The 24,841-nt window shown below is 39.0% G+C and overlaps 1 protein-coding gene across 6 annotated transcripts in view; it reads right to left on the minus strand.

The window, feature by feature from the left end:
* The window catches only part of med16 (mediator complex subunit 16), a 47,702-nt gene that overhangs the window by 21,943 nt on the left and 918 nt on the right, over positions 1-24,841 (minus strand). For 3 of the 6 annotated variants that reach the window (XM_069927997.1, XM_069927992.1, XM_069927993.1), the window contains exons 2-11: positions 24,569-24,667; positions 20,475-20,621; positions 19,679-19,997; positions 17,383-17,490; positions 13,869-14,038; positions 12,379-12,810; positions 10,960-11,065; positions 9,141-9,293; positions 4,441-4,652; positions 3,050-3,256 (exon numbers count right to left, since the gene is read on the minus strand). In XM_069927997.1, the coding sequence (XP_069784098.1) occupies positions 3,050-3,256; positions 4,441-4,652; positions 9,141-9,293; positions 10,960-11,065; positions 12,379-12,810; positions 13,869-14,038; positions 17,383-17,490; positions 19,679-19,814 (1,524 nt within the window). In that variant the 5' untranslated portion in view covers positions 19,815-19,997; positions 20,475-20,621; positions 24,569-24,667. Of the gene's footprint in view, positions 1-3,049; positions 3,257-4,440; positions 4,653-9,140; positions 9,294-10,959; positions 11,066-12,378; positions 12,811-13,868; positions 14,039-17,382; positions 17,491-18,409; positions 18,567-19,678; positions 19,998-20,474; positions 20,622-24,568; positions 24,668-24,841 lie in introns of all 6 variants that reach the window. The other 3 variants (XM_069927995.1, XM_069927994.1, XM_069927996.1) reach the window with 3 other exon arrangements.

Raw genomic sequence — 24,841 nt, forward strand, 5'->3', positions numbered from 1 at the left:
GTTTATCCTTCCTATCAGTGTTAGTGGTAAGTCTTTCCAATGCTCTAAGTCGTCTTGTAATTTTTAAATTAATGGATGGTAATTGAGTTTATATAGATGGCCGAGGTTTTTATTTAGTTCTATACCTAGGTATCGCATTGCTTGTGTTTGCCATCTAAATGGCGATTCTTTCTTAAACTTTGTGAATTCTGCATTATTCATTGGCATTGCTTCACTTTTATTTGCGTTGATCTTGTACCCCGATACTTCTCCATATTCCTTCAATTTCCTATGTAATTCTTTTATTGATATTTCTGGTTCTGTTAAGTATATTATAACGTCATCTGGAAATAGACTGATTTTATATTCCTTCTCTTTTATTTTTATCCCTCATTTTATTTTCTGTTCTTATCAGTTCTGCTTGTGGTTCTATAGCTAACGTGAACAGTGTGGGAGATAGTGGACATCCCTGCCTTGTTGATCTGCTTAAGTTAAATTGTTTTGATATATATCCATTTACTGTCATTTTCCCCAATGGCCCCTTATATAATGCTTTAATCCAATTAATATTTTTCTCTGGTAGGCTGAATTTTTGTAGTACTTTGAATAAATAATTCCATTCTACTCTGTCAAAGGCCTTCTCTGCGTCTAAAGCATCCATTACTGTTGGAGTTTTATTTCCTTCTACTGCATGAATTAAGTTAATAAATTTACAGATATTGTCTGTTGTTCTTTTTTTTTTAAATAAATCCAGTTTGGTCTAGATTTACTATTTTTGGTACATAGTCGGCCAATCTGTTTGCTAATAGTTTAGCTATTATCTTATAATATGAGTTAAGTAGAGATATTGGTCTATATGATGCTGGTGCTAGTGGATCTTTCCTTGTATTTGGTATTACTGTAATTATTGCTGTTTTGCATGAATCTGGTATGTTTTGTGTTTTATCAATCTGATTGATTACTTGTAATTCTTCTGTTTTAAATGGTTTTATTAATTTATTTTGCATATACATATATACACATATACATATATATATACATATATACACACACACACACATATATATATATACACATATATATACACACACACATATATATATACATATATATACACACACACACACATATATATATATACACATATATATACACACACACACATATATACACATATATATACACACACACACACATATATATATATATATACCTACATACACACATATGTATAGTTTGTTGTCATTTTTGTTCTTGTTACATCTCTTCATCTCTCTGTCTGTTTTGTAGTTGTTCTGCAAATTTTCGTGCTTCTTCCGGATCCGAGAATAGTTTGCTTTGCTGCCCCGGAATAACTATTTTAAGTACCGCTGGGTATTTTAACATAAATTTATAACCTTTTTTCCATAGGGTCGTTTTTGCTGCATTGAACTCCTCTCTCTTCTTCAGGAGTTCAAAATTTGTATCTGGATAGAAAAAATTTTTTTGACCCTTGTATTCCAGTGGTTTTTTTGTCTTCTCTTATTTTTTTCATTGCCTTCTCCAATATATTTTCACTTGTTGTAAATCTTAGGAATTTTACTAGAATGGATCTTAGTTTTTGTTGTGGTTTAGGGTCTAATGTTCTGTGTGCCCTTTCTATTTCCATTTCTTCCTGTAATTCTGGTCTTCCTAGGACTCTGGGGATCCATTCTTTTATAAATTCTTTCATATTTTTGCCGCCTTCATCTTTCTTAAGGCCCACTATCTTTATATTGTTTCTTCTGTTATAATTTTCCATTATATCTATCTTCTGAGCTAACAGCTCCTGTGTCTCTAACTTTTTTTATCAGATTCTTCTAATTTCTTTTTTAAGTCATCTACTTCCATTTCTATGGCTGTTTCTCGTTCTTCCACCTTGTCTACTCTTTTTCCTATATCTGTCATGATCATCTCTAATCTATTCACTTTTTCTTCTGTACTTTTTATTCTTCTTTTTATTGCACTGAATTCTTGTGACTGCCATTCTTTTACTGTTTCCATATATTCTTTAAAAAAAAACCCATGTACTTGCCCTTCCCTTCATCTTCCATTTCTCTGTGTTCTTCCTCCTCTTCTGAGTCCACTCCAGGATCTGTGTCCTTTACCTCTGTCACTTCTGGTTTTCTTGTTGGGTTGTTTGTTTTATTTTGTTGGGTATTTTTGGTCTTCTTATTTTTATTAAAAGTGTCTTGGTGTTGGTCTTCTTCCTCTGGGTTGGTCATCTGTTGTTTCTTTGATTTCTTATTTTTATTCTCTTCCTTCTTGTTCTCATTATTTTTTGTTTTCCTCTCGCTGTTGTGTTGTAGTTGTCTGTTTCAGCTGTGGAGATTTACTCCTCAGCTGGTCCCCCCTCCCGTCAGTGTTATTTTTGTCTTGCGCATCACGCATGCGCAAGGATTCGCGCATGTGCGGTTGCGCACTTTTGTTTGGCTCCGTGAGCCATTTTTGTAGTCCCGAGTTCGGGGTTTCCACTGACCTCAGGGAGCGGGCTTCTCTCTCCACGGCGGGCCTCCTCGTACCGGTAAGGCCTTCACCTTCCTCCTCCGACGTCCTTCCTTCCTTCTTTTCTTCCCTTTGTTTTTGGTTTTACTTTCTTCGCTGCCATTTTCTCCACACTTTCACTTTGTTATGGTTTCTATGTTTGTGGCTTTATTTTCTCTATTTTTTTACTTTTCTGGAGAGGGCTAGAGTTCCCCTACCGGCCACTACTCCATCACGTGACTCCTCACATGTTACAAAGCTTTATGATTTTGTTGTTTATCAATAACTCAACATTTAGTCAACGTCACTTATTGGAATAAAAGCATCACACAATATCTGCAAATATGAAAACCAACCATTGCAAGTACAACCGACAGGTACAGGGCAACCTTGAAATTCATGAATTCACCATACTTCATGTTGAAATGTCCATTATGCAAGATTTGAGTCAGGTAAGCTTTTTGTCTTGAATATATAGGACTAATTATTCAAAAAAAGCAAACTTTTCAAAAGCAAGTGGACATTATAGACACAAATTGCATGCCCTGACACTCCATTGAACTTTTACCTGCTGCAAAGCTTGATTTTGGCGGGTATATTCCTCATGCAGTTTCTCCACTAGGTTTTGTACCATGTTAGGCTGTACATGCAACAGAATATCCCACCAATCGTAACCAGTCACCATACAGTACTCCAAGAGGAAAAGGAGATGACGCAGTGATGTGTTCATGTCCAATGTGTGACCCATTGAAGGAGATATCCTTAGCATGCTCAACTACAAGGAAACAAGGTAATATCAACCTTCAAGACTCCAATAAAAATGCAAGAAACATTAAACTTCAATGTATTATTTCACAAAGAAATTAATTGGGGCTGACACAATGTCCAGTATATTGATACTGCAATGATTTCAAGGTTGAAAAATAAACATTCAAGCTTTAAACAACATCCTGAAAGAATCCAATTACAGTAAAACTCCTGGTATCCAGCACCTATGGGGACTGGTAGATGCCAGATAAATGAAATTTCTGCTTTCTTGAGATTGCATGTGGCGTGATTGCTGAACTAACTGCGAAGCATGCCAAGTTCCATATTTTTAAAATATTTATTTTATGATTTTTTTTTGCCAATTTCTTGAGGCTGCTGGTTGCTTGCATTCTGGATACGGGGGTTTTACTGTAATTGGTAAATTTTAACAAACTTCATTTAAGGGATGTGGATGACACTGAAAATTCCAAAAATTAATTGGCCATTTCTAATCACCCATGAACTGCGAGGCTGTTAATAACCACATTCATGTGTCTGGAGTCACAGGCAGGCCTGATTAGTAAAGGATGGCAGATTTCTTTCTCTAAAGGTCATGAATGAATCAAATGGGCTTTTGATGATAACTTGGTATTTTCATGGTCACCACTGTTCCCATCTCTTATGTCATGTTTATTTAACAACTCCATGTTAGATTCTTCAGCAGCCATAGTTGAATTAAGATCACATTTCTGCATGACTGATTCAATACTCTGGCTACTCAACCAGCAATTTAACTACTGCATATCATTTCTAAACATAATGGTCTTTGTTCTTTGCAAAGTATATCTGGGAGAGATTTCTGATACCATTATTCTTAAAAGCAGGGTTGGGGTGGGGGAGTGCTGGAGACAAGCCCACCTTTCCCAAGCAATCCCAATTTATCCAGTTAATCTAGCCTGAAGAACACAAACTCCAAAGTTATCATGTTTGATACAACAAGAAAATAAATTCAAATACGGATGGAAACAAAATATAAACAATCCACAAATGGCATGGATGGGAAGCTGGGGGTGGGGGGCATTGAAAGTATTTCTGAAGTGTTTCACCTGAATTGATGAACTTCAAAAATTAAAATCACTGGCAAATCTTTTTAAATGCATTTTTTAATTTTGCAGGTCTACTATTCTTTTAACTATATATATTTTTTTTTACCTTTCCCTGACTGTCTATTCCAACCAATGCCAATGAAGTCCAAGACAGCTGCAGAGCTTTGAAATGCACAGAAGAAGCAGTTGTGCGCTGCCGTTTAATAGATTGATCATCCGTTGGTCGTTGGGAGGGAATGCTGTAGAAAACTCCCATAGTTTGAAGTGAAAGCCTGTGAACAATGTGAATGGTTCCATCGTGGAATGCTAACGCAAGGCCTAGAGACAGGAAGAAAAGCTAGAACTTTGGCCATTTCCACACAAACACAAATGTATTCTCACAATCTACTGATCACAACAATACCCTGTTTATTAGGCAAAATGCTTACAGGAGTCGAAATATAGATTAAACATTCACTTCTCATTCAAAAGCATTAGGGCAACTAGGTGATAAACGTCCAACAATTATGAAAATAAAATATGATGCAACTCAGTAGGAGAACTTAATTGGAAGTAAAAAGAAAAGTGAAGCAACCTTCCTACTGTGATTAGATAATTTCTTTCAACAATGCTCAAGATGTGCGCTACAGAGAGAACTGAAAATTTGACTGGAAAGTAGATAATCAAACTGGGGAGTAGGAAGAAAACTCACACAGGCTTCAACTTATTACACTCCAAAGTTCCCAAAATAATATCATCCCAAATGCCCCCGTCTCCTCAATTGCCCAAACATTTTTATAAAACTTCATTTAAAAACTTTTAACAACAACAAGATTTTTATACAACATAATAAATCCCCTCTCCCCCCCTCCCCCCCACCCCTCAGCCAGCCCTCTCAAGGGGAGATCAATTGTCTAAATTTTTTTTTAAAAATTTTTTTGTTTTTCACATTATGAACCATATTGACCAAGAATCATGCAGACATTCTTTCTCTTGAATATATAGTGTCATTTTCTCCCCCTTTTCCCCCTCCCTTCCCTCCCTCCCTCACCCCTTCCCCATTTATTTGAAGTTCAATCTATAAGATACATTAAACCCGTTAAACAATGTTGTCAGTTAATAAAAATAAACAAGAAATTTTACTGAGTCAGTTCTTTTTGTTATCTTCTCCTTCTGTCATTTTAGGTGGTGGAAGTCCATGGTAGGATTTTTCTATTGTATTTCATGTATGAAATATTTGTTCGAATATTGTGATGTTATTTCTTAAATTATGTTATTTTTTCTAATGGAATACATTTATTCATTTCTATATACCATTGTTGTATTCTCAAGTTGTCTTCTAATTTCCAGGCTGATATAATACATTTTTTTGCTACAGCTAGGGCTATCATAACAAATCTTTTTTGTGCTCCATCCAAATCGAGTCCAAATTCTTTATTTCTTATATTACTTAGGAGAAAGATCTCTGGGTTTTTTGGTATATTGCTTTTTGTGATTTTATTTAATATCTGGTTTAGATCTTCCCAAAATTCTTTCACTTTCTCACATGTCCAAATTGCATGAATTGTTGTTCCCGTTTCCTTTTTACAGCGAAAACATCTGTCTGATACTGTTGGGTCCCATTTATTTAACTTTTGAGGTGTGATGTATAGCCTGTGTATCCAGTTATATTGTATCATGCATAACCTCGTGTTTATTGTATTTCTCATAGTTCTGGAGCACAGCTTTTCCCATGTTTCATTCTTTATCTTTATGTTTAAATCTTGTTCCCATTTTTGTTTAGGTTTACAGTTTGTTTCCTCGTTCTCCTTTTCTTGCAGTTTGATGTACATGTTTGTTATAAATTTTTAAATTATCATTGTGTCTGTCATCACATATTCAAAATTGCTTCCTTCTGGTAACCTCAGACTGTTTCCCAATTTGTCCTTCAAGTAGGTTTTCAGTTGGTGGTATGCAAACATTGTATCGTGAGTTATATTTATCCTTCATTTGTTCAAAGGATAATAATTTATTTCCTGAAAAACAATTTTTATTCTTTTGATCCCTTTTCTCTCCCATTCTCTGAAGGAAAGGTTATCTATTGTGAAAGGGATTAGTTGATTTTGTGTCAATATTAGTTTTGGTAGTTGGTAATTTGTTTTATTCCTTTCTACGTGAATCTTCTTCCAAATGTTGAGCAGATGATGCAATACCCGTGAATTCCTACGTTGCACCAATTTTTCATCCCATTTATATAATATGTTCAGTTATCTTCTCCCCTATTTTATCTAGTTCTAATCTGGTCCAATCTGGTTTTTCCCCTGTTTGATAAAAATCTGATAGGTATCTTAATTGTGCGGCTCTATAATAATTCTTAAAGTTTGGTAGTTGTAAGCCTCCTTGTTTGTACCATTCTATTAATTTATCTAGTGCCATCCTCGGTTTCCCCCCCTTTCCATAAGAATTTCTTATTATTTTCTTTAGCTCCTTGAAGAATTTCTCTGTTAGGTGAATTGGTAATGACTGAAATAGGATTTGTATCCTTGGGAAGATGTTCATTTTAATACAGTTTATCCTTCCTATCAGTGTTAGTGGTAAGTCTTTCCAAACCTCTAAGTCGTCTTGTAATTTTTTCATTAATGGATGATAATTTAGTTTATATAGATGGTCGAGGTTTTTATTTATTTGTATACCTAGGTATCGGATTGCTTGTGTTTGCCATCTAAATGGTGATTCTTTCTTAAACTTTGAAATCCGCATTATTCATTGGCATTGCTTCACTTTTATTTGCATTGATCTTGTACCCCGATACTTCTCCATATTCCTTCAATTTCCTATGTAATTCTTTTATTGATATTTCTGGTTCTGTTAAGTATATTATAATGTCATCTGGAAATAGACTGATTTTATATTCCTTCTCATTTATTTTTTATCCCTCTTATTTTATTTTCTGTTCTTATCAGTTCTGCTAGTGGTTCTATAGCTAACGTGAACAGTGAGGGAGATAGTGGACATCCCTGCCTTGTTGATCTGCTTAAGTTAAATTGTTTTGATATATATCCATTTACTGTCATTTTTGCCAATGGCCCCTTATATAATGCTTTAATCCAATTAATACATTTCTCTGGTAGGCTGAATTTTTGTAGTACTTTGAATAAATAATTCCATTCTACTCTGTCAAAGGCCTTCTCTACGTCTAAAGCAACCGCTACTGTTGGAGTTTTACTTCCTTCTACTGCATGAATTAAGTTAATAAATTTACAGATATTGTCCGTAGTTCGTCTTTTTGACGAGTTTGGTCTAGATTTACTATTTTTGGTACATAGTCGGCCAATCTGTTTGCTAATAGTTTAGCTATTATCTTATAATCTGTGTTAAGTAGAGATATCGGTCTATATGATGCTGGTGCTAGTGGATCTTTCCCTGTCTTTGTAATTATTGCTGTTTTGCATGAATCTGGTATGTTTTGTGTTTTATCAATCTGGTTGATTACTTGCAGGAGGGGAGGAATTAATAAGTCTTTAAATGTTTTATAGAATTCTATTGGGAATCCATCCTCTCGTGGTGTTTTATTGTTCGGTAGTTTTTTTTAATATCTCCTGAAATTCTTCTATTTCAAATGGTTTTATTAATTTATTTTGCTCCTCTGTATGTAATTTCGGTAGTTCAATTTTAGTTAGAAATTCATCTATTTTTGTCTTCTTTCCCTTCGTTTTCAGTTTGATATAGTTGTTCGTAGAATTCCCTGAAGTTTTCATTGATCTCCGTTGGATTATATGTAATTTGTTTGTCCTTTTTCCTTAATGCCAATACCATTCTTTTAGTTTGTTCTCTCTTAAGCTGCCACGCTAGAATTTTGTGCATTTTTTCTCCTAGCTCATAATATTTCTGTTTTGTCTTCATTATGTTCTTCTCCACCTTATATGTTTGTAGTGTTTCATATTTTATTTTTTTGTCTGCCAATTCTCTTCTTTTAGTTGTATCTTCCTTTATTGCTAATTCTTTTTCTGTATTTGTTATTTCCCTTTCCAACTGTTCTGTTTCCCGATTGTAGTCCTTCTTCATCTTAGTTACATAACTTATTATTTGCCCTCTGATGAACACTTTCATTGCGTCCCATAGTATAAACTTATCTTTCACTGATTCCGTATTTATTTCAAAGTACATTTTAATTTGTCGTTCAATGAATTCTCTAAAATCCTGTCTTTTAAGTAGCATGGAGTTTAATCTCCATCTATACATTCTTGGTGGGATGTCCTCTAGCTCTATTGCCAATAACAGGGGTGAGTGATCCAATAATAGTCTAGCTTTATATTCCGTTTTCCTAACTCTCCCTTGATGATAACAGGAATAGGTCTATCCTTGAGTATGTTTTGTGTCTACCCGAATAATATGAATATTCCTTTTCCTTTGGGTATTGTTTCCTCCATATATCCAAAAGTTGCATTTCTTCCATCGATTTAATTATAAATTTGGTTACTTTGTTCTTTTTGTTAGTTTTTTTTTCCAGTTTTATCCATGTTTGAGTCCAAATTAAGGTTAAAATCCCCTATTAGTATGTTCCCTTGCGTATCTGCTATCTTCAAAAAGATATCTTGCATAAATTTTTGATCTAATTGCCCAAACTTGAAGCAATGAGAAACCATCTCACCAAAATCAAAAATACTTTTCAATTTACATGAATATGCAAATATTCATGCAAATATGCTGACTCAACAATAAACTGAATTTTTTTTCTTCCCCGCCCCCCCCACAAAAAAAGAAACCATAAGAACCATAACATCCTTCAACACAAAATGTTTTCAAACTTTTCCCATTTCCCATTTCTATGTGAAATGCAATACTAACCAAGGCCAGGGAAGAATTTGGTATCTGTTGCCACCTTTAGGTCGGTGCTGGTAAGTGAAATGGGAAGTTTAGGTAAACCCACAGCTGTTACACGATCCAGGTCATTGGTTGCAGACAGAATCCTCCACTTCAAGATGCTTGGTTGTTTATCACCTAAAAAAACAAGGAATCACAATAGAGTGAATGGAAAATTAATGAATGAAAAATGTGTTGCTTTTCAATAGTGATTCAGGAACAAAAATTGACATTACCATAATTAAGCATCATCCTCAATGTACCCACTTTGTAAAATAATCTTACACAATTAGGTTTTTTTTTAAAAAATCTGGTACATTCCTAAGTGAACAATAACTTGCAATGATTTATGTATTGCTCAGAACACCTTTCAATCTCCTACCATATAAAATGGAGAACAATCTCAGCATAATAACCTGGAAAGCACTAAAAATGATTGAAAATAATTGATTCAGAAACATTTATAAATTGCTTTTATTTTTCAGTTGTGATAAAATTGTTGCTAAAGAATAGAATCACAAACATATAATTTAATCTACTGTGCTTGTGAAAGGACTGGGAGGGGGAAAAAGTTTGTAAATAAACTTTTTAAACTTCTTCTGATTGAACTTGTCCCTGTAAAACAAAATCAGATTCATTGAAACTAATGACTATGTTAGACAATACAGAAAATGACCAGAAATAATGAAAGGACAGAGTTTGAGAATTATTTGTATCAAATGTTACTTAATTAGTAACAAGCCATCTAATCTTTTTTTTTAAACCCAGGTCACTGCAAGCTAATGTGCAAGCACAGGAAAAAGAAGAAATGGTAAACAGAGTACTGACTTTTATTGGGGGTCAGGTGCAAGAGCTGAGACATCTGACATCTGCCCCTAAGTAATGGAAAAGGAGTACAAAGAAGGTTCTCCAAAGTTTGTCCTGGGATGGTGGGTTTGTTGTGTGAGGAGAGGTTAGACGCACTCTGGAGTTTAGGAGAAATATACAAATTTCTCTAGGGTTTTGTCAGACTAGATGCTTCCTGTCGCCGAGTTCTGGAATCAGGGGGTCATGGTCTCAAATTATGGGGTTGAAGTGATGAAAGGGAAGTCAGCTTTGATCTTACTGAATGAAGGGCCAAGCATCTTCTCCGTCTTAGCTATAACATTAGGTTCTGCATTTCTTCACCATAGTTCAAAGTCTAATGCCTTTAGAAAGCCTTTTACTATTTAAACTAAACTTTCATTGGAGGGGGAAATAACATACATATATGATCAATGACCTAACATCTTTGGCTTGGCTTCGCGGACGAAGATTTATGGAGGGGTAAATGTCCACGTCAGCTGCAGGCTTGCTTTTGGCTGACAAGTCCGACGCGGGACAGGCAGACACGGTTGCAGGGGAAAATTGGCGGGTTGGGTGTTGGGTTTTTCCTCCTTTGTCTTTTGTCAGTGAGGTGGGCTCTGCGGTCTTCTTCCAAGGAGGTTGCTGCCCGCCGAACTGTGAGGCGCCAAGATGCACGGTTTGAGGCGAGATCAGCCCAAGATCAAATCACAGAAAAATTATTTAGTGATGGGATTGGCACAACCTTTGCACAGCTAATCTAAGGAGTTGCAATAGTTTTGAACTCGCAGTCTGGCTCACAAAGAGCTCACTTCAATCAATTTATTTAGAATAATATGGAGTCGGAAGCAGGTAGTCAAGTTACAGAAAAAGATGCAAATGTTCTAATTTATTGATTGCAGCTTCTCTGAAATGTCAGTTAAAAAACCTTAATTACAAATTGCAGCCAATACAGTTTATCAACTGCAATTTCCGTACTCACCCACTGGGGATATTGGCTGAAAGATATTGTTGACTGGCAACCCTTCCTTCCGTAATGACCAACATTCTACAATGCTGCCTGTCAGACTGGAAGCACATAGCAACACCTGCAGGAAACAAGAGCAAGGGAGTTTCCGTTTTATTAGATATAACAAAATAATGTTCAAATTTTTCATTGATGAAATTTCACAAACTCTTGTCCACTCTTCATCATCCAGATAAATGAATTACCATAAATATTACATTTGTTTTATTGTTCCCTTTACTGCTTCCAGTGTCACATTATGCCAGAAGGGAGAAGTGAATGGACCCAGATTTTGCTAATATTGAGTTAGAGGAGGATCTACATTTATTCAGTGCTGAAAACTGAAAGTTCTAAAAGAGGGGCCAAAAAAAAAATTGGAAGTAACATCCAACTGTTGGAGAGATTGAGAGCTTCAGTTGAAAAAAAGATTCAATGCTGCAGAGATAGTTAACTTAGTGAGAGATAATTCTTCTCTTTGGCTTGGCTTCGCGGACGAAGATTTATGGAGGGGGTAAAAAGTCCACGTCAGCTGCAGGCTCGTTTGTGGCTGACAAGTCCGATGCGGGACAGGCAGACACGGTTGCAGCGGAAAATTGGTTGGTTGGGGTTGGGTGTTGGGTTTTTCCTCCTTTGCCTTTTGTCAGTGAGGTGGGCTCTGCGGTCTTCTTCAAAGGAGGTTGCTGCCCGCCAAACTGTGAGGCGCCAAGATGCACGGTTTGAGGCGTTATCAGCCCACTGGCGGTGGTCAATGTGGCAGGCACCAAGAGATTTCTTTAGGCAGTCCTTGTACCTTTTCTTTGGTGCACCTCTGTCACGGTGGCCAGTGGAGAGCTCGCCATATAACACGATCTTGGGAAGGCGATGGTCCTCCATTCTGGAGACGTGACCCATCCAGCGCAGCTAGATCTTCAGCAGCGTGGACTCGATGACAGCATCGAGAGATAATTATACAGGTATAAAAACAAAACACAATACTGGGGAAACTCAGCAGGTTTAACAGTGTACTTTATGTAGCAAAGATAAAGATACATAACCAACATTTCAGGCTTGAGCCCTTCAAAGTATGGGCCAGCATTCCCTTGATGAAGGGCTCAAGCCCGAAATGTTGGTTATTTATCTTTACTACATAAAGTACACTGTTTAACCTGCTAAGTTTTTCCAGGATTGTGCTTTTACTTCAAACACATTGGCTATAAACTTTTGCATTTTACTATGGGAGATAGATATGCTTAGGGAGATCATTTATTTCTTTAATTATTCATTTAATCGCCAACCAAAATTAATTACTGTACTCCAAAAGGAGACTTTATGTTTATACATATTTACATTAGAAGCAATATTTAAAACTGGCAGCAGGGTAATGAAATGAGAAATATTTCAATACTGGCACCTTACCTGCTCAGAAGTTTCTCTTGTTAAAAACTTCAGATGAGTGACAGCCGGATATTTCTCCTTTCGAGCAGTATCAGTTGTACAGCGCATGAAGAGTGATGGAAGCAGTTCAGTGTCAATTTTGCACTTCTCATTAACCACGCTCACACAAACTTTGTAAAATTGAACAGGTGATGAGCTGCTGCCGTCTGATGTAGTCACCACAATATTTCCACCCCCAGTGAATGCAATGTCTGCTAGAGCAACTCTACTTCTCAACCGCGATAGACTTTCTGTAGCAGTGAGAACTTGTCCACTGGGTTTCAATAATGACACAGTCACGAGACCACTGATGGTTACAGCAATCCAACCTTCCATTGGTTTCCCTCCAAAGAGTGTCAAGGATGGGGAGAATTTCACACGTGAAAATTTCTCACCAAAATTGGATGCTCCGGACTGATGGGCAACAAACAGAGAACAGGAAATGTCATTCTTTAACCTTGGAAATCCCTTGCACAAATAATTCTGACAAAAAATATAAGCTGGCATAGGAAGAATTGTGGAGTCAGCCATGTGACTGAATTGGATCAAGCATAAAAGCTGTAAAAATAGTCCAGAAAATCTGGGTAGATCAAATAAGCTTTGCTCAAAGCTAAAGCACACCATCAGATGGAATACAATCCAAAAAAATTAACTCGCCTATTTTATTGGCTGTTTTAAGATTTACACTTAGTTTGAAATTAAAAAATAAGCCTGTATCTTTTCTGTTTATATTTATTCCAAATCTATTTACTTCTAGAATGATTTTAAAAAGTTCACATTTTAGAATTTAAACTGTGTACAGCATGGCCCACTCAATCCATCACAGCCATCAAGAACCCATGTTTACACTAATCCTTCCTTAACCCATTATACTGTTCCCACATTTCCATGAACTTCCCACAGATTCAACCCCTCATCTACATGTTACGGCAATTCCAATGGCCAATTAACTCACCAACCCACACATTTTTGGGATATCGAAGGAAACCAGAGCACCCAGGATCACAAAGAACATGCAAATTGCACACAGATGGCATCCAAGGACAGGAATGAACCCAAGACTTTTGAGCTGTGAGGCAGCAGCTCTGTCCAAACGAATTCCCTTCAAGTGTATATATACTTGGAACTCACAGGCAAATTTGGCAAATCCAGCTTTGAAAATCAAATAAAGCCACATACCATCAATACATTCCAAACTTTAATGTGCTTAAATTTTATTTTGTCACGAGTCAGTTTCCTGGATCATTGTGTAACCAAATGAGCATATATCAATTTGAATCACTATGTCCAATTTAAAATCAGAACGGAGGAAACAGACCTGGGCCGCCTTAATTGAATGCAAATACTATTCATCAGCATGGATTACAAAAAAGTTCTATCCTACTGTGAGGGAGAAAGTGTGAATTTTAAATTTTTAACATATTTAATTATTGACAGGCAATAGTTTACTTGTTTTTGATTACAACACAAACCTTTTCGACGTGCAAGGCCAACTTGACACCATTGTGCAGCCATGACAAGGCTACAATGGGGTCTCCATCCACTGAGCTCCCAACTATGCTGTCCCAGCTATTTACCAAATGATCAGTCATACTCCAACATTTCACCTGACCATCAGCATCGGCCGATAACAACCGGGAACCTTACAAAGAAACAGATGGATTAAAATTTAATTTTAGAAGATATTTCACTTCAAGATTATACAGGTTCATTCCCAGTTATTTTTGAAAATCTCATCTCCTAGTTAGCGGATTAGTTGTGCCTGCATCATTCCAAAAGAAAAACCTAAAGGAAATATAAGAACATAATTACTACTGTAAAAAGTAACAGACAAGGGGAGAATGGAAAAAAAAAATTCCTCTTTGGACTTTGCAGCAAAATTCAGCCATGCTCCTCATAAAACGTTTAAAGACTTCAACACATGCAACATGTCAAAAACATGACTCTTCAGTCACGTGCTCTCACCTTGTCACCCCCAGCTGCCTGCAGGCCAGAGCTTCTGATCCCTTCAATGCAGATTTCCAACCCGGCTCTGGCCACCCACAAACCAAAGCACAAGATCCCTCCAACAAAGCAGATACCTACCATGATCCTGACCACCCTGTTCACGTCAACTCCCTTGCCAGTTTCCACACCAACCTCAGCCTCCACAAGTAAGCCACCTTGCTGGATCCCACAGGCATTCCACCACTTGCACTTTCTATCCCCTCACACTTCTCTCTACTCAACCCCCATCTCCTCCTTTGAGCTACCCTTTTCTTCCCACCCCAAACCTCAGATCCTCTCATTTCCCCCCACCATCAATTGTGATCCCCTTCCAACATCCCCAGCCCTCCACCTCCCCCTCTGACCTCCCACCTCCACTCTCCCATCTGACTTCCTCAACTCTTCACTCCCCATCCCCCCCCTCACTGATCCCTTTCACCCTCATCCACTGAACACTCCATCACATTGACTCCCACTCTTTGACTCCTGCTTGGCCTTTACCATTGCCTTTGACCTTCCCTTTTCAGACACAGAATGCTCTGTCCTCAGTTTAGTCCTCCCCTTTGCTCACACCTCAATGAGTTCCATGCATGTCACGATGTCAAACTCTTCTTCCGTCGCCTCTGTCTCGGTGACCGCTTCCACATCCAGGATTCTCCACCCCCCCACTGAAGACACGTTCTCTCGTTTTAACCTTCTTCCTCTCTTGGACACCTCATCCTGGCCAGCTGCACACTCTGGATCTTTACATTTCCAATTGCCATCAAGACATACACTGTCTCAACATCATCACTCCCTCTCTTATTCTAATCTCACCCCCTATGAATGCTCTGCGCTCCATTCTCTCTGCACAAATCCCAATCTCACTATCAAACCCACAGACAGGATATGATGTTATGATCTGGCACACTGACCAAGGCCAAGCAACAACTCTCAGACTGTTACTTCCTCTTACTTGCTCTTTCAACAGGACCTCACCAAAGAACATCAAACCACCATCTCCTTCATCATTTCTGGTCATCTCCCTTCCACTGCCTCCAACCTCTGTCTCCCATCCCCACACTGCCTGGTTCTACCTCCTTACCAAGATGCACAAACCCAATTATCCAGATAGACCCATTGTTTCCGCATGCTCCTGCCCCTCTGAACTAGAATAAACTTACCTCAACTCAATTTTTTCTCCGCTGGTCCAGTCCTTCCCTATTTACATCTGCGATACCTCACATGCCTCTATTGCTTCAATAACTTCCAATTCCCTGAACATAACTGCCTCATTTTTATTACGGACATCCAATTTTTGCACCCCTCCATCCCCCATACAGAAGATCTCAAAGCCCTTCATTTCTTTCTTAAAAACAGACCAAAACAGTCCCCCTCCACCACCACTCTCCTCTGGCTGGCAGAACTTTTTCTCACCTTCCTTTGACTTATCCCACTTTCTCCAAGCCATGGTGACTCGCATGGGCCCCAGCTTTGCCTACCCGTTTGTGGGCTTTGTGGAGCAATCCATGTTACAAGCCTACATAGGCAAGATCCGTCAACTCGACCTCCGCTACATCAACGACTACGTTGGTGCTGCCTCATGCACCCACAAAGAGCTCATCAACTTTATTCACTTTGCTGCTAACTTTCACCCTGACATCAAATACACTTGGTCCATCTACAGCAACATTCACCCCTTTCTTGAGCTTTCTGTCTCCATCTTGGAAGACAAATTTTCTTTAGACTTTTTTTTTTAAAAAACGAACCTATCAGCTCCCACAACTACTTTGACTACACTTCTTAACAACCAATCCCGTGAGGAATCTATTCCTTTCTCTTAATTCCTCTGTATCTATTGTATCTGCTCCCAAGTTGAGGTCTTCCAGACTAGATCATCTGAGATGGCCTCCTTATTCCAAAAACATGGCTTCCCCTCCACCACCATCAACTCAGTCATACCTGCATCTCCTCCATTTCCTGCAATCTGCCCTGGCCCCCTGTCTCCAGTTGCAATAAAAAACTGGATTACCCTTGTCCTCACCAACCACCCCACCATTGAACACATTGTCCTCTGCAACTTCTGTCACCTTTGTGATCCCACCATCAGTCACATCTTTCCTTCTCCTCCCCTCTCTTCCTTCTGTAGGGACTGCTCCACGACTCCCTCGTCCACTCATCCCTTTCCACAAATCACCCACTTGGCACCTTCCCATGACTGCAGGAAGTACCACACGTGTTCACAACCTCTCACAGCACCATTCTGGGCCTCAAACAGTCCTTTCAAATTGAAGGAACACTTCATTTGTGAATCTGAGGGAGGCATCTACTGCATCCGGTACTCCCATTTTGGCCATCAGAGAGATTGGACACAGACTAGGAGAAAGCTTTGCTTTGTCTGTATCAATGACCGGGATCGCCCAATGGCCAATCTTTTCAATTCTGCACTCCACTCCCGTGCAGACATGCACTGCCAGACCAAGGCCACCAGTAAATTGGAGGAGCAACACTTAATATTTTGTCTGTGCCCTCTCTAAACAGAGGTAATTAACATCAACTTCTCCAGTTTCTGCTAGACAATCCCTTTCTTCCCCATCCCTTTGTCTCCCTTCCTCAATCCCTCCTCCCCATTTGCTGTTGTGCTATCCACCTATTACCTCTTGCCTGTGGGACTGTGCCCCTCCCCACCCACCATTTTATTTAGGCCCCTGCCTACATTTTGTTCATACCTTAATGAAGGGCTCAAGCCCGAAACGTTGGTTATCTTTGTTGTATAAAGTACGCTGTTTGACCTGCTGAGTTTCTCCAGCATTATGTTTTTACTTACATCACAGCGTCTGCAGACTTTCGTGTTTTACTACATACGACACGTCACTGGAATATTCCCTTTACATCTTGAGTATCTCAGAAAAAGTATCACTTTCAGAGAGACCCAGAAATGAATGAAAGATAACCAGATTATTACCTCCCTTAACAATTTATATTCCCGTTTGAAACTCCTACACGTTAACAAATGCTTACCAGATTGGTCCCATTCCAGAGAGGTAATTATTTCATAGTGTCCAGAGTTAATGGAGTACACATCCCAAGGATGTTCAGTATCCAAAATGTGAATCATATAAGTAAGTTCTGTAAGAAAAACAAATGGGCATTCCTTGCATGTGATAAATATAATACATTAACCCTCATGTGAATACTGCTCTCATTTGATTAGTTTAAAGACTCATCTGTGGGTCAATATCCATTTTGCTGAAAAACTGGTTCCAAAATTATTTAAATATAGCCCTTGACAATGGAATGGCTCCTTTCCCAAACTTTTGGTGCCAATTTACATGCGACTCAGGTATCAATTCCTAGGTTACCTTTCAGGTTCTATACTTGCATATTTCATCCCCATCTCCTTACAAACTTTAATTCAATCTTGCTATCGAACTTTGTTCCTCATTCTACCACGTCAGCAGCTCCTCACTGAACTCCCACAACTTTATCCAATTCCTTCCAGTGTTGTGGAGATGTCATTAACCCAAGCAGGCAATGTAGGTTCTTGACTGCTTGTAATGGCTGCTGAGAACTATCGCCCAAAGAAATTGCCTTTATTTGTCTTGCATTTCCCTTCACGTCTCCCACTTGAATGATCTCCTGTATCCTGGTGTTGTGGCCAGATTGCCAACTCTTCCTAAAATCTTTGTTAACATAAATTGGACAAAGGCTAAAGCTCCTAACTTGCTATATCCCAAATCCCCATAATTATACAATGCACAGAAAAACTCTTCTGTCTCTAGATCCAGAATGCTACCTGCTATGATGGCCTCCTGAATCAGACTGTTCAGGTAACTCTCCCTTCTGCCATGAACCACAAAATCAATCAAAAACTGATGCTTTACAAAAGAGGCTGTTTGGGATCTTAGTGAGATGCAAACTCCAGCAGCTGACAACATATTATAGGGCCTGCTAACCCCATCAAATATCACAATATATTCAGCAACTTTTTTTTGATAATTCTCTTCATTTGATATATAGCTTTCAACTAATTAATTTATCCACTTACTATTAAGCTCAATATTACTCATTTTGGTTATTTCATTTTATCACTGTTTAATAGGAACACCAACGAAACATGACAAAGTTTAAAGTCACATCTTGCAGACTTGATGCATTTCTCCTTCCCCTCTCCACCTCTCAATCTGATCGAAGATCCATTTTTTCTGGAAAGATAGGGAGTGTAATCAGTTCATCTTTTAAAAAGTATCAGTGACACCACTTAGTACTAAGCTAGATTTTGTCATGTACTTAGGAGCTGAATTTGAAAGTTAAGTGAACACAAAGTTCCTTGGAATGGACACAACATCCCCTCATTTGTCAGGAAGGCGCAATAACGACGCCACTTCCTGAGAAGACTGAAACAGCAAGGCTATTGGCCACCATTATGTACAAACTTCTACAGGAACTCTATTGAGAGCCATCCTGGCCAGCTGCATCAGTGTGGTATGATTGTTCCAGAGAAATGGATCGGAGGTCAATCCACAGGACCATAAGAGTGCCAGAAAGGATCACTGGGGTCTACCCCACCCCAACCCAGAGGGTAGTAACCACCAGGCGGACCAGTGAGGTAGGGTTCTGCATCTGAAAGACAAACATATGCAGTGGGATTCTGTCGACTCAGAGGCCGTGGGCTGCTGGAGACTGGTGTTGGAAGACTCATGCAGGACCGTGGACCGCTGGAGGTTGCCTCGATACTGGCTGAAGGGGTACCAGATATCAGAACTAGGATGCGAGGGGGGCATCAAAGGAACAGAAGGGTTCCTGGCCACGTCAGAGGTTCAAATCTGGAGCTCGGGTTGCCAGTGGTTTGGACTGGACTCCGTGTGGCTGCGGAGGCAAATCTACAAACACTTGGAGACTCTTGGGGGGGGGGGGGGGTCTCTCTTTTGCTTCTCTTTCTCGGACAGTAAGAGACGTTTCAGGTAATTTCTGCAGAGAGCAATTTCATGTAGCATGACCCTGTTTTATTACACTGACAATAAATTGAATCTTGAATGTCTGGTTGTGCGTCTGCCTGGTTTCCACGGACCACTGGAGAATGGGGTTTTGCCGGGTGGACTTGTCCACTTGAAACTGCAAATCCTCCTATTCATTAACGATACCCAATTAATATCAATATTTGTTTGAAAGCTTGACGTTTCCAAGACACACAAGCTGGGGCAATTTTGAAAAGTGCACCGGGGCCACATCGCCCAGGCAAGTTACAGTAGCCCAGGGTGCGGAGCTGGGGCAATGCAAACATTAGGCAATTCCGGGGGGGGGGGGGTGCACCCACCTTGCTCCTCCTCGTTCTTGAGGTCGGTGGTGAAGGCAACCAGGTTCCTGCAGGACCAAGCGCACACTAAGGGGACGGAGGGGCAGTAATTGCTCTTCGGCCGCTTGTCCCATTCGCAGACGTACGCCACGTCCATGTGTGCGGCGACCGCAACGCCGAGCCCCCTGCCCCTGCGCCCGGCAGCGGCCGGCGTTCGAGATGCGACGAAATTCACAAGTTCGTCGGACGCCTTTACGATCGCAACTCAGGCTTCAGCGCTGCTCGCGGAACTAGTTTTAATCATTTCCGGGGATTAAGCTGTTCAGGTTGGGGCTTTGAGCTGCCCAATTAAAGGAAACGTGCAATTAAAGGGATGTGTCCATAACTTCCCTATGCCGAGACTAAAACACCAGATGTTTTAAATGCTGGTCTCTGCGTCAATGTGTTCACCCCCACCCCCACCCCACTACCCCCACCCCCACCCCCACCTCTTTGTGGCTATTTCCCGGTTCTTATTTTACAATTATGGCACTTTTTAAAAATCCTAGTGAAATTTACAAGCTGCCTGCCAGTCCTCACGAAGTATCTCCAAACATGTCAACAGGTCATCCAAGCTGTATGTTCTAGAAAAAAATAGTTTATTTCAACGTGTTTCGCTTTTTCATGGAGATGCAGTTTTATCTGCTCAAATCACATATGCAATTTCCACTTTTTGTTTTGCTCTTTACTTTTTTCCCTCTTGATGCTTTGTAACCTCACTTCCCACCTGGGGCAACAGGGTGGGGGGGGGGGGGGGGAAACTTTCTTGTAACCTCACCTTCCACTCCATCAGCTTCCACATTCGGTCATCTTGAGTGCCCAGAAACAGAGAAAGCGGTAAATCTGGTAGTCCTGCGCAGCAACTTCCCATCCTTTGAAGACGTCTGCTTTCCCATCACCCTGCTTATGCTCTTTTCACTGATACCTTCAAACAAAAGATAGGGAAACCTGAAATCTAAGTTCAATAAGTTGTTTTTCTTCCCCCCCCCCCCACAGCTATTCTTCCCACAGCTATTCTAACCAAAACAATACTCCAGCAATCCATCTGCACTATTGAAGTATCACTTTTTTTGCAGTAGCTGCAACTGTGAATACATATCTATTATTTTATATTTGCTTTTAATTTCTCGTGATTTATTGTGTACTTGTTTATTATTGCATTTTACATACCTGTGTAGCTGCAGCAAGAACTTCAGTACATTTGCACATTGTAATTATAAGTATGTCAATAAAATCTCATCTCACACCAGAGGCAATTTACAGTGGCCAATTAACCCATGCACTTTTGAGATCTAGAAGGAAATCCATGCACCCAGGGGAAACTCATACAGTCACCAGGAGAACTTCACACAGACAGAATTAGAGGCCAGGATTGAACACAAACTATACTGGCTGCACCGCTGTACCTTATTTTAACATGTGAGAATCAGAATTTATTGTTGTGAACAAGTCATGAAATTCGTGGCTTTGGAGCAGCACCACAGTGAAAGTATTTATATAAACCACCTTACAAAAATAAATAAAAATAGTGCAGAGAAAGTCAAAGTGAGGTAGTGTCTATGGTTCATTGATCATTCAGGAATCTGATGGCAGTGGGGAAGAAGCTGTCCTTGTGCCATTGAGTGCTCATCTTAGGGCTCCTGTACCTTTTTCCCGATGGTAGCAGAATGAAGAGGGCATGGCCTGGGTGGCAGGGGTCCTTGAGGATGGAGGCTCCTTTCTTAAGACACCGCCTCTTGTAGATGTCATCGATGGAGTGAAGAGTGGTGCCCATGATGTTGCAGTCCAAGTTAACAACCCTCTGGAGTTTTTTCTTGTCCTGAGTGTTGGCAGCTCCATATCAGACAGTGATGCAACCAGCCAGAATGCTCATCATGGTACACCTGTAGAAGTTTTCAATAGACTTTGATGACATACCGAATTTCCTCAAAGCACCTCACAAACTACAGCCGCTGGCGAGCCTTCTTCATGACTGGATCAACATGGAGGCTCCAGGACAGATCCTCTGTGAGCACAGTTAGTTGATCTTACAGTGATCACTGTGAATGCTGAGTTTGTGAGCTCAGCAATTTCCGGTAACATCAGTTATGAAAGTGTAGTGAAAGTAGAAACATTTGCATTAATATAAAGCTTTTCCTATCCTCAGGGTATTTCAAAGAATTTAACATTCAAACGTTTCATTTAGTTAAAAAGATAGATATTGCACTGGTGAGACACTATGTACCTAAAGATTCCAATTCAGAATTTATTTAGAAGGAAGAAAGAACAATTAAGTTATTCAATGTCTTCCAAAACTAAGGGACAGAAAGGTGAGTTGGACCAAATGATTATATTTCAGAACGAAGGGAAGTGTTTGGCTTATCTTCACAATTCAATATTATGACAAATGTTCTTGGGTTCCCAGCTTAGTTTTCAGGGCAAATGCCAATGTTTACAAGTAATCAGTTGAAAGCAAACAACAGACTTCAAGAAGATAATATGTCAATACAGGCCCTCCCAAAAATCACAATATATGTTGATCATTCCACCACAATATTGTAATGAATGGAATTAAAAGCTCATGAAAATGATGAGAAAGAACAAATATTGAAAGTGGGGAGAGGAAACTACAGTAGTTCATTCATTCATAGGAACAAATATCTGTTCACGTTAGATTTCTGCATTTAATAACATTAAGGGAACTCATACATAGAGGATATCCATATGCTGGGTGATCTTAATCTGGGACTGTCTGTACAGGAAGAAGGAATGTTATTTTTATCGATTATAGATTTGCCTTTGTTTACAATATTAAGAAACTTGTCAGATATTTACAGTTTTGGGATACTTTAATTCATAATGACAAAGTGTAAAGAAAGTTACTCTACAAGATACAACATGCAGTTTTATGCCAACTGTGATTTCTTTTCACATTAATCAATGGTTCTCAACCCTTTTTCTCCCACTCACATAACACCTTAAGTAATCCCTTATTAACCAGAGAGCACCAATGCTAATATTGTTTTATATTGCAATGAATTCCTCTTTTTAAGGTGCATCTCAGTAAATGTCTTAGATAGTGACCTTGATATGGCATCATTAAAAAGGGCAATGAGTTTCAGTAGTTAAGCGACAAAGTCAGCACTGCTTTAAAGGCATTCTACCTTCCCTGCTGTGTGGTAAATGGAACAGAATATAAAGAATACTTTGTGATCTTGTAGCCCAATAGAGATGGAAATATATAACAAAACCATCCCACAGATACTGGAGAGACATCCATATTCCAGGAAGGGAAGTTATCATTGAGCCATATACTAAAAAAGTAAATTTAGGATGAGTGATATAAATGAATGCATCATAAACTACATGCTATATAGTATTTAATTATTTGATTTTTTTTTTCCATTCATTGAATCCTGTGGTTCTGGGTTTCATGTGTGCTAAAAGTCATTCTCTACCTTACCTGAAGAGCTGTACTTTATCTCAAAGTTTAGGCAGCATGTTTCAACAAACCATTCTTTGCATGAAATTATTTATTTTGATTTTATTCCTTTATTTATAAGATATGAGCATTCTTGGTAATGGAAAACTTTATTATCATTCCTAATTGCCCCGAACTGAGGTGCCAGTTGAGGTTCACATAAGCCAGGCCAGGTAAGATTTCTTTCCGGAAAGGACAATAGTGAAATAGCTAATTGCTTCAACAATTCAATGTCTTCACGGTTACAGTGCGAGTGCAGAGATGTCCCACTGGTTGAACCAACAATCAAACTTTCTCTTCATCCTCCTGAAATAACAACATGCATGGGAAAAGCCTGCGCTCTTCACCCTCTATCTACTCCCATTCACAAAATGACCAGATAACCTTGCCTCTTGTTTATCCCCAATTTTTACAACATCTGAGACATTCCTCCCCACCCCACCCCGCTCCTTCCCAACAGTTCACTAAGTTTCATTTTTTTCCTTCCCTATTTTGACAAAACTTTTAAAAAAATAAGAGCAGGAGTCAGCCACTTGGCTCCATGTCCAATCGGTGTTGGCCTCAGCTACTCTTCTGCGCCAGTTCCCCACGACTCTCAATTCCTTGATCTTTCAAATATTTAACATTTCCACCTTAAATATATTTAATGATCTGGCTTTCAATACCATCAGGATCTGAAACATAACTGAAATGTTATGTTTCCTACCTTTTCTGTATATGTTAATCAACTCTCAATCTATTGCCCCAAGCCTACATATTCTAACTCTGATTACTAACTACCTCATAGGATCTTATCAAAAGTTTCTACAAACCCTACTAAACTCACACTGGTTTTCCCCATGAATACAAGAGAACACCAATAGATGAGACAAACATGATTTCTCTTTCCTAAGTCCATGTGGATTCTACTTAATCTGCTCAATATGTAACAAATTGCAGAATCTGGTACAATATCATTTCTTCATAAAGTTCGGTGAAGTGTACACAAAATGCATTTTCGCAAACCTGTTTGGTTAATACACATACAAATGATCAATACAATTATTTTTAGGGGACTGATTCATTTGTTGGAACATATTTTTGTTTTTCAATGTAGGCATATATTAATCTGTTTCCATTTTTCTGGTACCCAAAATGTGTACCTTAGAGAGTACTCATTTTCTTAAATGAATAGCTAGGATATGTTCTTCCAAAGACTGAACTATGATTGATGACTTAAGTTTTTATCTACAGCATATTTATTCCCCTTCTATAATAGTTAAATAAAGCATTAAAAAATGGAGCCAGTATTAATCGCTTGAGTTCAAAAGAACATAAAGAAGAACATTAATTAAGATTCAATTGAATTATTACAATAATGTGCGGCTTTGCTTTTTGGATATGCCTCAAATCGCCATTCTAAACAATCTTACCTATTTTAAATCCTCAAATAATGAATGCTGAATTCAGACTCCTTCAAGGAGTTCTATCGAGTGTGTCCTGGCCGGCTGCATCACAGCGTGGTACAGTTGCTGCAAAGAAATGGATCGGAGGTCAATCCATAGGACCCTAAGAGTGGCAGGGAGGGTCACTGGAGTCATTCCCACACTCCCTATCGACATGATCTACCAGGATCATTGTCTGAAGAAGGCTCACAAAATCATTGAGGACCCCTACAACCTTGCACACAGCATCGGGGAAGAGAT

Source organism: Narcine bancroftii, chromosome 3 (assembly GCF_036971445.1).
Source record: "Narcine bancroftii isolate sNarBan1 chromosome 3, sNarBan1.hap1, whole genome shotgun sequence".
NCBI classification, from domain to species: Eukaryota; Metazoa; Chordata; class Chondrichthyes; order Torpediniformes; family Narcinidae; genus Narcine; species Narcine bancroftii.